This window comes from Corvus kubaryi, unplaced genomic scaffold, assembly GCF_017639235.1.
Source record: "Corvus kubaryi isolate FWS band 111438036 unplaced genomic scaffold, C.kubaryi_AGA036_p1.0 133, whole genome shotgun sequence".
NCBI lineage: Eukaryota > Metazoa > Chordata > Aves > Passeriformes > Corvidae > Corvus > Corvus kubaryi.
This window is the reverse complement of record NW_024580667.1, coordinates 24873675-24891068: the sequence shown is the minus strand read 5'-3', so window position 1 is coordinate 24891068 and position 17394 is coordinate 24873675. Positions and strand designations below refer to the sequence as shown.

Sequence of the window (17394 nt, the reverse complement as noted above, 5' to 3'; positions counted from 1 at the left end):
GGTTAAAAAACAAGTAAACCATATGGAAAGTTATTTGTTACGAAGCTTTATTGTTAATGTCACACCTAGACAGAAAATGTTTAAATGAAGCTCAGTAGAAGGAGAACACAAAAACTACTTTAAATGATAGGTAGTTATTAAATCTGAATGGTCAACCAATTACAAGATTAAACGAAATCCTTGTGCTCAGAGTATTTCCAACAGGAAAAGAGAAGTACTGAAAGCCAGGAACCTAAACTGTGCTCTGCAGAGCATTCCCATTTATGACAATGCTGGTATTTTGGCAAATACACCCAGCTACCTTCACATGTCCTCAGTTTGTCTCTTCAACTTGCTCATGAATACACAGCTTTCTAATGTTTCACACTGTACATGAAAGCTGTTACTAATATTAGACTTTAAAAAACGATTTTCAATAAAAATATCCAGAGAAACGACAATACAATAGGAACATATTCCAGACAGGAATTGCTGAAGAGCACTAAGCCTCAAGTACAGTGGACTGACACTCTAATTGATGATTTTTCACCTTGATTAAAGGTTATAGATTTGCCAACAGAAAAGCTTGGCTTCAGTCCATTTAGTCTGTGAATGCTTTACTAATGGTTTGTCTTAAGGGAATACTTAATCTCTGTTGTTAGCAAGTCTCTAAAACGCTTTGTAAGTTTGTGGGACTTTTCTTGCGTCCCCAGTGCACAGGAGAAAAGGGTAACAGAGAAATGTTACCAGGCACACTTTTTCAGACAAATACAACAATATAAAATTAAATTAACAATACTTCATGGGATCTTTATATTAACTAATGCTTTACATTCAAGTGTAATAATTAAAAATAGAGTTAACTAAAGCTAATAGAGAATTTAGTTACAGTTACAAAGTAAAACTTCTTTAGGGGATTAACTCACAAAATAGCCAAAATATTTTTGATTTCTGACAGTGTTATTACATCAATACACAGTAATGTGTGAACTGATGAATACCCACTTGGTCATCTTCCTAAGGACACTGCTGAAGGATTTCAATCTGCAAATATTTGCATCTCGTGGCAGCAGAAAAATGTTAAAATCCAGCCTGACTTTCCAGGGAAAGACTTCTCACCCTGCTGACTAGTATCAAAAGTAGATAGGCTGGATTCCCACCCTCCCCCCCCCCCAACCTGTTTTCAATTTTTGCAACGGAGTGATCACTAAAATTTACATATTTAGTCAATTATGATATTGTAATAAAATTTGAAATAATCTCACTGAAAGCATTGCTTTAATTGCAGAGCTTAGTCTGTACAGCATTTTTTTAACAAAAACTTGAAAAGAGCTCATTGATAGTGTAACTATAGGCTGAAGGAACCAGTTTTAAATTTGAACTGGTAAAGTAGTATTCACTGTCATTTAAATGTTGACATATCTTCAATTTTCCTTTAAAGACATGAAACAAAAAGTTGTGGAATATCTACAGACAGACACTTTCAGAACTTTTTAAAAATGTAATGATGAGATAAGCAGTATCCAGGTAGATTTTTAGCTGACAGTATAAATACTAGATATTAAGATGCCCTGGGGTAAAGATTATGGAAGAAAACAGACCAGACTGTGGAAAATCCAGTATTCCCCTTCTGACAGTTTTTTAAGAATGGGCTAGACCTACATGTCAAACACACACAGTTAACTTCTGTTTATGACAGAAAAAACACCTTCTGTTCTTCCAGATCCGTTTGTCAGATCTGGAACAGGCTTCTTTTCAAAAGGTTCTAAGCCACACCCAGTCAAAATTCAACACGTTGTTTAGTCCTTTATAATTTCTGAAGAACCACCATAGGACTTGCAATTCTTTAGGCAAATTCTGCACTGTTGACTGAATTCACAGGAAAAAAACAGTAGCTACAAAAACATGACAAAAGTTTTGTATTAATTCACATCTGAAAAAGCAACAGGAAAAAGAAAGGTGACTACTGAAGCTGTGATTGCTGTAGTGAAGCCTTAATTCTCTCAACTACTAAAAAAGTCTTTTCTAAAATAGTCAGAATTACCAACTATATTGTCCAAAAGAATTTTTCTAGAATGCCACTTTGTCTTTTGGTCAGATTTGGGTGCAGTTAATATGTTTTTTGAAACTAAAAAGAATTAGGAAGAAAAAAAAAAAAGAAAAGAGAGATACCTATGCAAGATGTGTGTCAATCTAACCAAGGTCTTCACTACCATCAACCATGATTTCTGCAAACGTCAGCTGTCCTGAAAAATTAATAAGTAGTATTCAGTCATTTCATGGTGGCATGGTAGAAAGGCCTTTGTATTCTTCTATCAAAAATGATATCCAGCAGAGCCATCTCCTTGGAACACTTTTGCTTAGCATTTTTCACCTAGCAGGAATTCCTGATGCTCAAAAACAAAGAAATTTTCCTCTGATATGGCGGAGCTAAATTTGCAGTCTGCAGGGACCACAAGTTAAATAACAGGTTAGAACTACTATGGCATGACCTGCTACTTTCCAATAACTAAATATTGACTGTACAAATAATTCTGAGAGTACAGTACTTCACTGCTGCTATTCCACCATCATTCTGCATTACCAGCATATATTTATATATATTTATGCTGATATACAGAGGGAGAGCATGCACCCATGTATGCATGCAATGACAAAGTTTTGAACTGTAGGGGGAAAAAAAAAAACCCATGTCCTCAAGATCTGCCCTGCAGCACCCTGAGTTCAAGTCACTCATTAGATGGCATCAGCCATTGCAAACTGCAGAATTAAAGCATCATGTGACAAAGGGAACACTACACTTCATGAAACAGACAATAATAATCACTATTACGTATGGATAGATTATAGTGCCTGGATCAAGTGCCTTAATGCCAACCCTATGCACTCCTTCCTACTGCTTGTACAAAATGGCAAAATAAGGCCTTTAAAGAGTCAGCGGCTCAGGATTCAGTAATGCTTGCAAAATAGATACCTGAAGATACCTATTAGAAGATACCTATTATCTAATAGAATCTATTATCTGAGGATAGCTCTCAGAAAGGAGTTAGAAATGAGTGACTGTGTGATTAAAGTATGCCAAAGAAATGTTTCAAAGACATATGTAAGGCATTTAATTTGTTGAGCTCCATCAGATTTGTATTACGTAAGACTACAGTAAAGAAAGTCTGACATGCCTGTAACAAACCTGTAACGACAACACCAGGTACCAGCGTCACCACAGAAAACATGTTACATTTCCAGCTACAGATAGGCTCTGAAAAACTGGAGTAATGTCTCAACAACTAAGCCAAGTTGAGCCATTTTAATACCAGTCAGTGGGAGACTCCATCAATTCAAGTTGGTTAATATCAGTTTGCAAATACACTCCAGAAACAGAACAGGCTATTTTGCTCGCAAGTACAATGTTTTCTGGTTTTCAGCTGTAGCATTGACTTAAAGCAACTGAACACCCTTAAAAGCACACTAAGTTAGAAAGAGTTTACAATATTCTAGGAAACAGAATAATTTCAGGAAGACCAACACTGCGCACTTAAGACGTTTGTGAAAAGAAAGTAACTTATTTTAGAGACTGAAAAATTCTAAACGCAAGAAAACTAAGATGGAATGAGATTCTACATCATGTATTTTAGATAATGAATTGTGGTTCATCCTGTGGCAAAACACAGAAAGTCATCTCCCACACTAAACCCACGTAAACTGTAAAGAAATAATTGGAAAATTATAGTTCATCACACATAGAAGACATTGCTTAGATTATGCATCCTGCCCCCACAGCAAGAGTTTTGTTTGCTTCTTTAAACAGATTGGAAGGGAAAAGTTGGAAGTGAAGATGCAAAGCAAAACATGCCGGAAACTGAACTCTATATTTTTTTAAGTACTTTTCAGCTTCAAGTACTTTCAGGTAGTTGGACTTTCACAAAACAATGGGAAGACTTTTCTCAAAAACTTTTTTGGTTCCAGCAATCACCTAGCTGCTCATTTAAGAGAAGAGTTACGGATCAAAATGAAAGCTGATACAAGTTTCATTTAATTTAATGATTGCCTTTCAAGTGCCTTGACTGAAACTGAAATGAAAAGGAATTAGAACCTTCTTGAAATTTAAAAAAAAAAAAAAAAAATCCTGACAGTCTGAATAACTTTGAACCATTGCAATCCTGTAACTTCCACATGTTCCAAACTTTACACCTTTCTAAACAAACCAGAAGTAACACAACTGTTTTAATGGCAAAAAAATGCTCCAAAGTATATTAAAAAAAAAAAAAAAAAAAACACAGATTTTTCTGCAGGTCACAGATCAAATTTTTCTTTTACAATAGCAAAGAAACCAAGCCAAATATTTATTCACCTACTCTATGAGGAGAGATGTCATGCTGCTTTTTACAATTCTCTAAATAGGAGCAAATACAGTAGAACATGTATTGCAATATAAATCACAGGTAGAAGGGAGTGAGTACAAATCCCTAATCAACACTCTAATCAGAGAGTTTGTAAGACACTTTGCCACACAAAAACCTTTGAGTTACACAGCAGTACAAGTGCTACTTGTAAGAGCTTGGAAGTAGGATTTATTTGCTTAAGATTTCCCATCACTTAACTTTGAAGGTAGGTGCTACTGTGGAGTTTAGAATATGATGAGAATCTTCAATAAAAAATGACACAATTCTAATTTGAAATAAAGTATACATTTTTAAACAGCAATAGCAAATAATAACAATCTAGTACTAAGGAAGAATCCCACCGGATTTTCTCTCACTAGGTTTTTTTGTTTTGCTCTGTTTTCAATTCTCTCAAGTCACACACTTGAAAAAATTCAACAAAACCCCAGAAGAACAACAGCATTCAACCCTGCCAATGTCACAGCCTCTACAAGTACAAAGCAATTTAGCAGAATACCTATTTCCTCAGGCTGAAATCATAACAGGTATTACAACTTCTCTACAATGTAAATCCCTCCCCCACCCTCTCCAATCACTTGACCAATGGAATACATGACACCACTGTGAAATTTACATTTTCATGAAAATTAAAGGAAGGACAGACCTGAAATTTCTCTTTTGGAATATTCCTTCGAGCTCCTTTTGCTAGAACAAGGGCTTCTTCCACTCTGTGGCTAGCTAGAAGATCCTGAATCTGTTTTTCCAAAGGTAGTGGAACCAAGATATACACACCCTTGTTAGTAGCAACAATCACCTTTCCTGGACAGAACAAACAGATATATTCAATTTACAGCCTCTACAGAAAAAAAAAAAAAAAAATCAGAAACAGGCTTTAAGATACACAATTTAAGATACAAGAACCTAAACAGTGTTAAAGTCCCAAAAGTGACCTTTGCTGCTTACCACATTTACTACATAGTACAGTTTGCCTATAAATTCCAGCTCAGAAATACAGAGATAATGGTAAATTTATTTAGTTACAGCAGATTTTGTTCTACTCTAAGAGAAATTGGCTAGAATCACTCATGATGAACTAAGCTGGTAAGGTCACTGAAATTAACGCCAGATTCCAGAGAGTAGGAACTTTTAACTAACAGGTACTTCCCCAGGCTTACATTTGAAAATTTTAAGCTGTACACCAAATCTAGCAAGTAATATACAGTTCACAGTGCTAGAGTTTGTAGCTTTTCTGGAAAAAAAAATGTAGTAGCATAGTATATTCCACACTTAAGAGTTCTCAATTGAAGAACGGATCAATAGAAATTTTTGTACTTTTTTGTTTAATAATTCTATGTGAAAGATCCAATTTTAAACCTCTTACACAGATATTTTAGAATTTATTATTCTTTTGTATTCCTTTTTAATAAGTTAGAAATTTGTCAAGATAGTCAATGGACAAATACCTGTAGGTCACAATTATTGAGTTGTAGCATTAAATTAACATTGCTCCTTTGAAAGAAACAATCAAGTTACAAGATAAAGCTCTAACTCCATAGACTCCTACCCAACAATTAACTTGACAATTACAGCACATTTAATGAGCATACATTTTGTTAGAAGTGTGGAATTTTGGATTACTGAAGTCTGCAAGGAACGTAACCAGGAAAGCATTTGCAATAAAAGTTTCAACAGTAAACATACTTGTTAGATACTTTGTTTAAAAAACAAACCCAAGTGACTGCAGCTGTTGTTCCAGAATTACTGATGCGACAAAGTGTCCTTTTTAATACCTTCAAAGTCCTGTAGAATGTGACCTTCTTTAAAAGGCAGGGTTTGCTTTTGCTGCTGGTCCAGCATGCTGTGTACCGTAATGAACTCATCATCGAGAGCAACCACGTAAGGAAAGCACAAAGCTGCCCCAATCACATTCTCTGACCAGTGCACTGGGGCACGCTGCGAAATCCCATCTACAGTAGCAAACATGCCTACAAAAAGGGAAAAACAAAGCCTGAGGCTCATGCTAGTTGAAGACTGTTGTTTTCCCAACAGAAAGCATGGGTACCAAGGTGCAGCAACGGAAAGTCTCAGAGCAGATGCAGTATCAGGCAGCATGATAACAACACATCACACCTCCCTGGACCTGAACTGATATGTTGGTTAATTCAGTTCAATTTTTTTTTTCATCCTCTGTCAGCACAGGAACAGACAATGCCAAAAACTGAGGAGAGATGAATACTGAAACAAACTAGCAAGAATTATTCAAGTTTAGTAAGTTTAAGAGCTTTCTTATAGGAATTATGCAATGTAGTTCGAATTCATTTCAGAACAGTAACGCTTATTGAGATCCAGCTTCCAAACAATCTTGCCTTAGCAGGAGCTGTAGACCTGCACCACCTAACCAATCAGCAGTGCAGATGTGTTTGTTCTTGTAGTGTCAAGTGTCTAAAGAGCATTTTAGTGGACACAATTGTTTACCACACTTCTTCACTTTTGCTACAGCCAACATTTTCCGAGAACAAGGGCCCATCTCCTTGGGATGAGTCACTTCCTGTGAAGCATCTGTGTTTTCAATCATTTGAAAAAATGCAGAGGCTGTGTATAAAGCAGCACAGAGTAAAGACTTTCTATTATCCCAGTGATAACTCCTATGCTGTCTTCAGAATAACCAGATTAAAACTTCAGTTAATTTGCAGGGTGGTTTTTTGTCACTACCTTTCTTCATATCTATTCTGTCCTCCATTCTTCTCCTACCTTAATAGACTTTTAAATTGCTTTGGGACCACATGCCACTGGTTCTATTCATGCTACTTGATACTTCCCAATTCTGAGACATTAACTGAAGAAAAATTTCAGTTACAATTTTCAGGCCTAGTTCAGTAATCATTTACCAGCTGAGCCATACTGAAGCACAGTGTAAACTTCTGTTCAAAATATGAATTCACACCTCTTAAAACAAGTATTCTCATGCCATTAAAAAGACATGCCCATGAAAATTGATCTTTGGCAGCAGTGAGCCACTTGACAGCTGGCAGAATAAGTCTGAGCTCTAAAGAACAGAAGAGATTAAAAGATTATGTTATTCAATTTACAAAATCTCTTCCAAACAGAGGATAATGAGGCAAGGCAAGCTGAGTACAAGGACCTCCTTGGAATGAAAAAAAAAAATTAAAAAAAAAGGAAAAACAGAGAAAACAAAACAGAAGGTTGTAGATTTGTACAGAACTACAGTGTAGACACTAAGCTTCTGGATCCCTTACAGCAGCTTTCAAATGATCAGACCTTTCCCCTTGACTAAGGGTTCTTTTTCACTACAATGATCAGCTTTTCAACCAGAGCACCTTACAGAAAATACTTTCTGGGTCATAATACATAATTCCTAATTTACTCTCTAGATCTTGATATTCTTATGACTCAGAAGTAAAATTTTATGTTAGGCAAAATGTACTGTCCAGTTTTAATGGCTTTCAGTTGTTATTCCACGATATAATCCCATTTCAAAACGTGGGAGAAAACCTGTACTAAATACATACTAATCAGGAGTAAACTTAGGGCTTATTCTATTTGAAAGACTAATTCTTAGGCTTTTCTATTTTTATGATGTTCTAACACAAATAATTATAAACCCCATACTTTTTTAAAATGAAAAAGCTCTTTTTTAAGTAATTTTAAAAATCCTTATGGAAGTGAAAGGGTATGCATTCAAGTCAATGTCTCTCTACATCCCTCTGCATTCAATAGCTAGGGCTTCTGTGGCAGAATGATGCATTTTCTGTCTTCATCCAGCTTTCACCTAAGGATAACAATAAACATAACTACAATCAGAAACCACAATCTTTTTATAGTACAGGAATGCATTTGATGAAACTTGAGATGAGGCCAGAAATCAATTCCGTATTAAAAATTGCGAAGGCTACACAAGGATTACAAGTTACCCAAAACAAAGCTACACTGCTTTCAGCACCAAGAGATACAGAAATGTTTTGTATCATCTGCAAACTTGTTGAAAGTGTGCTCTTCCCTACCAGCCAGGTTGTTGAAATTATGTTAATATTGACCGCGCATTGGCCCCCTAGGGTACAAGACTAGTGACTGGTCTCCAGCTGCACTCTGACTCCACTCTGTACCGCTGACTATGAATCTTCCAGCCAAGCTTTCAATCCACCTCAACTGTTTCTCCAGCTCATTCTTCATCCATTTGTCTACAAAGGATGTCATGGCAGAGAGCATCAAAGCCTTGCTAACTTCACAGGATCACTGCTGTCCCCTCATTTGCCAAGCCAGCATGTGATCACAGAAGATGCTCAGTCTGGTCAGGCCATTTCCCCTTTTTAAATCTACATGGATTACTTCAAATCACATTCTTGCCTTTTGTATATTTGGAAATAGCTTCCAGCATTTTCCCAAATCACCTTCCTGAGGATTAGGGTACAGCTGGCTGTAATTCCCTAAAAACATCTGTTTTCTTCCAGTCCTGAGGAACATCCTCTGATCTTCACAACCTTTCAAATATAATAAAGATTGGCCTCACAATGACATTGACCACCATCCTCAAGCATTCATGGGAACATCCCATCAGGTCCCATGGATTTGTCTGTCCAGTTTATTTAAATGTTCCATAACATGATCCTTCTCTGCCAAGGGCAGCTTTTTGTTGCTCCAGATTTTCCCACTGTTCCTAAGGGCTGATGATTCCTGAAAGAAGGTCATACCAGTAGAGTGACGTAAAGAAGGCATTAAGCACCTCAGCCTTTTCCATGCCCTTTGGCATCAGGTCCTCTGCCCCACTTACCAGTGGGCTTCCATTAGACTTCCTGTGCTGCTTATATGCTTGAAGCTCTTTTTGTTGCCCTTCATGGTGCTCAGCAGAGCCAATGCCAGATGGACATTGGCCTCTGCCCTGGTTTTGGATAGAGTTCATTTTCTTCTTAGCAGCTGGTGTTTTGGATTCAGTATGAGAACAATGTCGATAACGCACTAATGTTCAACAGAGCACACCCCTCCATCAGCTCCTCTGCCACCATCAATGCACTCCAGAAAACTCGTGGACTGCTTGTCTTTGCTGTGCGGCCCCTTTAGCAGGTACTGGAGTGGTTCAAGTTTACCTTAAAAATCAGGGCCTGCAAACATAGATCTCTTCCCATTACCCAAAGGTCTTACCTACACCTTCTTCCTGATGAAGTGGTCCATTCCAGGCACTCACCACAATGTCAACTATGTTAGTTTGCTCTCTAACCCAAATCCATAAACTCTCATCTGCCTCCTCCTTTGTTCCAAGGCACCCCACCACATCTTCCTACTGCTCCCATGTAAAGGGTAACCCCCATTTCAGCTCTTAACACGTACCTGTGCTGATTTCCCAGAAAAAGTGAGAGTTTCCACTACCATGATGTTTTGTAAAGACTTCTTTCTCTGCATATGCCTGAAACAGAACTTCTTCACCTCTGTTTACCGCTCATGAAGTCCCTAATCACACCATCTTGCACTGATTTGCTTGCTAACACAGTCTACCACCATCATGCCTAATCTAAATCCAACTCACCATGTTGCTCAAACAAGTCGGCAAAAACGCTTTTGCCTCACTTGACCTGGGGGATCCCATCTCTTCCTTAAAGAGGGATCCATAGTCCTAAAAGACAAACCCCATTACCACAAGTTGTACAATTGGTTGGTGATCTGCACAATCCACATACTCCTCCTCAAGATGCTCTTCCCTACCAGCTGGCTGGATGAGAAAACCCCCATCTCCAGTATGAGGGAATCGCCCACTACTATTACTTGCTAATTCCTCTGGTGCTCCTGCATTGTTCAGGCTCAGATGATTTGTTGGACAGAACTTCTGCTTTTCATCTGCTACTGTAAGCACTGAGCATATTATATAGATGTAGATCAGCAAGCAGAGAAGGAGAATTCTTCCAATTATGAGAAGTCATGAGTTTCCAGTGTCAGCCATCACAGAACAGCAGAGACAGCCTGTCCTTCCTCTCTGTACAGATGGAGGTTGAAGGCTCATGCCTGGGTCCTGGAGAAGACTCAATTTCCTGTTTGCCATCTCTGGTGTCATGTATTCTGCTGACCTCCTACTGCATCTCGTTTACTTGGCAACAGAAATCCTCAATCAAGTACACATCTCCCATGGGCAAGGACAACATTTTTCCTTGGTCCAGTCTCAGGAAGAGGTAGGAGGCGCTCTGTTCAGCTCAAGGTGTGAGGAGCTGCACCCTCCATTGGGAGCTCAGCCTGAGCCAACACCTCTGACCTTTTGGGGCAGTTGCTCCAGCTGGTGCTGAGAAGCATATCCTGTGCCAATATCAAGACACGTCTGCTGTAATTTTAAACACTTAAAGCCTCTCTAGAGCACGAAATCTGATTTAAAACATGCAACAAGAGCTTCACCAACTCGAAAACTGAATTTTGGTATGCAGTTTCATACATATCAGATAGAATTGATTTTCAATTGTAAATTAACTAATTACTGGACAGAATGAAGAAGCACCAAAAATGAAGCTCCTCCTCCTTTTGAAAGAACAAGCTAAATACTAACTGCAAGTAAAGACAACAAAGTACCAAATGTCTAAGGATTTGCTATGAACAATTCTAACAATCAGTTTAAAATCCAGAGTCCAGAGAAAGAAAAAGGTTACATACACAAACTCAGAGATGTTTTACTTTATCATTTTGAGCACTTGCTTTCTGCCAATCTAAATTCCAATCTTAATTCAAAAGCAAATTAATATAAATAAATGTCACTTCAAACACTCTAAAGCCAAATATATTAATGCAGAATATATCCACCTCTGTAAAAGAGGCTGAACTTAGCATAGATGCTCTACCAAGTGCCAAACCAGCATGCCCTAATCAATGAGGCATATGAAAGCAAATCAAAATCAGAACTGAAGATTTACATCAAGCCTTTTCAAGTCCATTCACTTTACAGCAGAGGCCCACCTGAGATATCAAGATGCACAACGCTTATCTATTATAAAGGTGCCCAACCATGTTCATAACTTCAAAGAGACAAGTGTTAAAGACACTAGGAATTCTACCAAGGAGGAACAGTAAGATGGATAATACTTAGTCAAAACATCAGTGGGAAGGCAATAGAGAACAGGAGACAAAAAAAGATTAATTAAGCAAGAAAAAACTATACTATTGACAGCAAACACCCTATAAGGTCTCTGAGGCAGTACAAGAAAGAGTTTGCCTGGATCATGAAGAAAAGAGTAGTTTATAGCATGTTTACAGCAGCAGAAGTGCACTTGCTTAAGATCTCCCGTACCAGACATTCTAACCCCAGGACGTTCTACTTACACAAGGATGTTGGACTTTATAAGTAACCTTTTTTTCATGTATCTCTGTTACAGGACACCAGACAAAAGCAAAAGTCAAACTAAATAAAATTCTGATTTCTAGCTAAATACAATTATGCTTCTGAAATTATATTCTTAAAGGAAAAAAAAAAAAGGAAAGAAAAGAGAAATTACTTAAACAGAATTGGTTTGACATATCTAAACAATTTTTAAAAATGAAAATAAGAATGGAATCTTCTTATAAAATCAGCTAATTCACAAATTTTAACTTCCCTAGCACTGCTAAAAAGTTGATGTCCACAAATACACGTCCACATTTAAAACAACTAAGAGCTTTAATAGGACATGGACAGCCAAAATGACTTAGAAAAGTTCTGCATGCAAAAAAAAAAAAACCCCAAGTTCATCTTGGAACATCTTTAACTCACATAAACTCAAATTCTACTGAGAGTCTACTTCTTTAAAGAAAAGCTGGTGAGTTGATGTACATCTTGCATTCTGGTCACAAAGCAAAACTTCAATATAAGCAACTGATTTTCTTTGGAATTTATATTGGACACTTGATTCTCTTTGGAATTTATATTAAAAAGCCAGAACCCAAATTAAGAACCTAAATAGCTGTGAACTTTGTGTCATGCTATTCCTAATGTTTCAGGGAAAATACATAAACCACACCTCCTGAAAGGAGAGTCATATGGCAAACAGCATGAAAGCCTTCTGCCTGTGGTCTGTCAGCTCTGGGATACTGCAGCTTTTCCAAAAAAAGCTCAAGATTACCGACCTCACAGCATATTGTTGATTTAGACAGATTACAGTAGTCCCTACAGTCATCTCTTAGACAAGAGCATGATTTCACATGATCTAATTTTAGTTTTGCAATACTTAAACTATCTGTAACACAGAGCTGAGAAATACTATTAAAAAACTAAGCAAATGGGAGCATTAAAACTAGTAGTATCTAATAACATCTACAGTTAGGACAGCATTTACTATTATAGGAGTTAGGATGCAACTTGCTTCCACTAAAATTTCTTACTAAAACTGTAGTACAACATACCTACTTGTGAATCTGTTAAAAGCTATAAAATACACTTCATATTGATGCCTTTTCCTGGTCTTAAAATCAAGAGTCAAACACATTTAGAAGGGGAAAAGGGATTTTACCTTGGTATTTATTTTAGGACCCTTAGGTGCACTACGTCCAGGTCGAATGCACCCCAATGCACACTGCAATGCCCACACCCACAACAGATCTGCTACAACATTATAGGTCTTATTAATCAGCATATCTATCAAAGATTCCCCAATGAGAGGCTCGAGTGAGCCCCCCTCTCCAAGGAACCTTCCCCTGGATGGTTCTATCTTGGTTTACAGAATGTGTTCTGGAGAGGACCTTGGGGTCTGGGGCACACTGATCCCTAACTACGAAGCTTCTAAAATATTTAGTTTCTCAGCTTGACAAGTAAGTCCAAGAATGCAGGCAAAAAGCACTAAGAATACAGAAGTCATAAAAAGGTATAAAAGAAAAGGCAAAAAATCATCATGGCATCAATATGAGCTCCTCTGAATAGCAACTGAGGAAAAAATTAACTCATCTACACTAATGTAACAATTTTGTAGCAACATGGGACTCCACATACCAAGACCCACTAATCACTACAGACTGTGTATCAATCTCTGAAGTTTCACTTGGTACCCAACAATTTTTTTACTAAGGGCTGCAAGATACAATGAAATGAAGCTTTCTACACACATGATGAAAATAAAAATAATCATAGATTTTTGTGCATTAAAAAAACACTTAGTGTGTTTTTTTTATAGTTATAATAGTATTATAGAGTTATAATAGTACTAAGTACCAAAAATTTACCATCTCCCTTTTTATCTCAACATTCCAATATAGACCTGTGAAGGAAAGCATCATTATTATGCATAACACTTAATTAGTAAATCTTTGCTTCAGAAATTCAGAGAAATTAAGAGAAGTTAAAAAAAAAAAAAAGTGCAAAAAAATTAAAATCCTTAGTCTCACCTAGGCCTCCGGGGCCAGCCAACAGAAACTCTTGTCTGCCTATCCTTTTCACAATTGGCCGTTTCTCGTCACTGCAATATGGAAATAGGTCCTGGGAGACACCAGTATTATAATTCAAAATTATATATTGTGTAGTAAGGGCAAGGCATAAGTAGTAACCATCTACAGCCACAGCACAGGGTTGTTCTGGAGTAAACACTTCCTTCACTATCTGGACTCTGTCTTCAAACACCATGAACATTTGAATGGTCCGACGTTTGACTGAGATAATGCAAACTTCAACGCAGAAAGGATCCCCACTCACAGGGTTTTCATTCAGTGTGAACGTCACAGCTCCTTTGATCCTAGCACCAGTGGGGACAGGTTCCAAGTTGATCATGTTCACTAGTGTTATCGTGTTGTCACAAAGCACAAGCAGTCTGGTGAGGGCAGAGGCTGCTTTCAACTCGCTCACAGGCTTCTTCAAGCCCAGGTATTTGTGTAGTTGCTTGGTGGCAGCAAAAGTTATTTTTCCAGCTGTCGATACCTTTTCATCCAACAGAAAGTGATAGATAAAGCAGTCATTGGTTCCAATATAGAGGTTCTTCCCACAACACTCAATGCACTCGATGTTGATGTAATTTTTGTCTCCCATTAACATCTCCCGCTCAATAGCAGAAACGAGCTTGAAAGCTTTAACGCTCATTGTGTCTTCTGGGTGATCTAATTAAAGAGAAAAAAACACTACTGTTTACCTCTGCACTTAGAATCAAGTATCAGAGGTAGCAATTTAACATTCACCAATACAAAAACTTTAACAAGTGCATTTTTTAATAGCCTATACTCTATTTCCAACCCAACTACACAAGCCGGTGCAAGCACATTAATAACCACAGAAATTAATCAAATGGTATGCTTCCACTTCTAACCTATTCTGAAACAGATTCACAACAGCACCCAGCTATTCTGAAGTGATGCTTTCTCCACAAGTAACCAGCATGTTATTGGCTCTCTCAGACACTCTGGTACTACAAGGGGTTATTGCCAGTACTTAGTGACTTATAACCTGTCATGCACAGGTTTCTATCACCTATACACAAAAACAGACAAGCTTCAGGTCTTAGATTTCCTAGGAGGCTGCAAGGCATTTAGCGCTATTAGTTAACATCTCATGCTGCTTTACACTCCATTGTAGGCCTATTAATACACAGTCTTTTCACAAAATATCACAGGTGTATTCCATTTTAGCATATATTTTACATTCCTTACTCTCCAGCAATCAGAAATACATACTTTCCAAGCCAATTAAATAATAACTCATACAAGGTATCATCCAACTCATAGTAAAAGTTGTTGGTTTCGGTTGTAGCTTGTTTGGGGTTTTTTTTAAATATCTGCAGAGTGCACAGCCCATAAAGCATTCATTAAGCTCAAGATGCAGTATCACAGAAATTCAGAGTGTTTCTGTTCTCCACTATCACAGTCATTCCAAAAGTCTGTCTTTAAGTGCTAAGCAGCACATCTAATATTTATTCTACAAACTATACCTACCCTTCTGCAATCAAGCACCGTCAAGGGAGAGATGCAATTTATGAAGCAGATAATAGTGTTTTAAAAACAGTCCATGCAATGTTACTATACTCCAGATATATATAACTTCTGTTATAAGAAACCAGCAGACAACTGTGCTCAACACTCTAAAGAAGAGCAGATGAGAAAATGCTGACCTTGTAACAGTCACTTAGCCAACACAGGGGAAGACACAACACCAAACATCTGGAACATACACAACTACTTCTAGTTCACAGTACAATGGTGATATAAAACATCAAAAGAAATCTCTGTGGACCAACAGAGAAACCAACATCAACAAAACACTCCTGTGAACAAAACTGAAACTAAACACAGTCAAAACAAATTTAGTTTCCAATTATTACGTCTAACAAAACTTGTTTTTGCAAGAGAACACTAAAAACCGTAGTAAAAAAAGTTCATAATCGAGTGAGAAAAGGTAAGGTACACAACTTGCAGGTAGCCATGAAACAAAATTATATAAAACTAAGATTATGGCTAGAAGCAAACCATATTACCAAGATACAGCATTAATGCCAAATACTTCCGAGTTAGTTTTTTGGGTTTTTTTCAGAAATCAAAAAGATTTTAGTTTGGGCTTCCAGGACATTTTCAAGTTCCATCCTTACCTGGAGTGTGAATTACTGTTATGACCTTCAACAAAAAAAACTGCAACCAAACAAACCCAGGAAGCACTAGAGAAATAGCCAAAGGTAAAATGATAACACAAGTCTGGCAACACAGCCATGTATCCTCCAACATGATCAAAAGAAAAACAGCATTCTAAGTTAGAGAGATCTATCCAAATGTTGACTGCCAAAACAACCCCAACAGTTCTTAAGAGGCCACGTGTAGCCTGAAGTGATACACTACTGTCTGCAGAGGCCAGGCAGCTTTCATACCTGAAGTTGCCAAGGAGTTAATTAATGTTCCTGAAGCCCAAAGTAAGAATATTAATGTATGCCACTGAGAGAAATGCAGAATTTTGCTCCTGACCAAGATGTGTTAAAAAGTCCACACAAATTTCCTACATGAAAGTAGATGAAAAGTAAAAGTATGAAAGAACTCTTAACAGATACATGACTCCTGAACAGAAAAAACAAAAAAATCCATAGTGCTACATAAGTCTGGCAACAAAGAAATAAATACATCCATTCTAGGAAAAAAAAAAAAAGCCATCAGAAAAAGCTTTTAGGAACAAACAATGCCAGCACTCATGACCTGGCTGTAACTTCTTTTTTAGCATTTATCTTGTTCTTATTTATGAAACCTTAGGGGCCTGTGAGCACTGTAAAGGAACAGGTTCTGCAGAACATGCTGTTCCTTTGAAGTGGAAGAGGCCACCCCATAGTTACAGATAGCACTTTTTATAGTACATTTGTATGTTCAGAATTCCGGAAAACAAGACAATGGGAATGTTTTGCTGTCAAAGAAAAATAAAACAATAATCAAGTAAATTATCAGTCTAGTAGACACTGATCTGTAAGCGCAATAACAACCCCACACGCACTCATTTCCTGCAAGAAGTGGGAAGCAGCTCTCCCCCGCTCCAGTTAAGCAATAACCTTGCATTACACTGGGCTGGCCCCTGCCTTGGAGAGCAACACCCTGCCTCCCTCACCCTGCACGCACTCCTACACCCTGTGCGGGCTCTAATTAACCTGTGGACACGATTCTCCCGAGCCGAGGAGCCCCCGGGAGGACAGGGATGCGCTGCCCGTCCCCTCACACACACCGCGCGCAACCAGGCCCGCCACCGGCCGGCCCCGCCGCGCCCGCCTCCACCCGACCCGACACGGAGCCTCTCCCGCCGCCCGCCCTCCCGCAGCACCTGCCGCGCACAGCGGGAGCCGGGCCCGCCGCTCCGAGGCCTCGCGGTGCGGTGGCGGCGGCCGGGGCCGCCTCGGGGCGCGCTGGGATCCGCCGGCGGCGGGCGGGGGGGAAGCGCCGCTTCCGGTGCGGAGCCGGCCCCGCCCCGAGCCCGCGTCACCGGGACGGGGAGCGGGGGAGGCCGCGTCCGGTCACGTGCGGGAGAGGCCGCCTTCACCGGCCGGGAAGCGCCCAAAGTGCTCCTCAGGCAGCTCTACGACCTCGCATCCAAGAGACGAGACTAATATAGATATATAATATATTTACAATAGAGACA

The 17394-nt window shown here is 38.6% G+C and overlaps 1 protein-coding gene across 1 annotated transcript in view; it reads right to left on the bottom strand.

Annotated features, from left to right (window-relative positions):
* Positions 1–17168, bottom strand: part of TGFBRAP1 (transforming growth factor beta receptor associated protein 1) — a 33539-nt gene extending 16371 nt beyond the window's left edge. Inside the window, exons 1-4 of the mRNA XM_042039759.1 lie at positions 17080–17168; positions 13698–14399; positions 6149–6343; positions 5023–5177 (exon numbers count right to left, since the gene is read on the bottom strand). Coding sequence (XP_041895693.1) covers positions 5023–5177; positions 6149–6343; positions 13698–14382 — 1035 coding nt within the window. The 5' untranslated portion in view covers positions 14383–14399; positions 17080–17168. The remainder of the gene's footprint in view (positions 1–5022; positions 5178–6148; positions 6344–13697; positions 14400–17079) is intronic.
* Between the last annotated feature and the right edge of the window lie 226 nt (positions 17169–17394).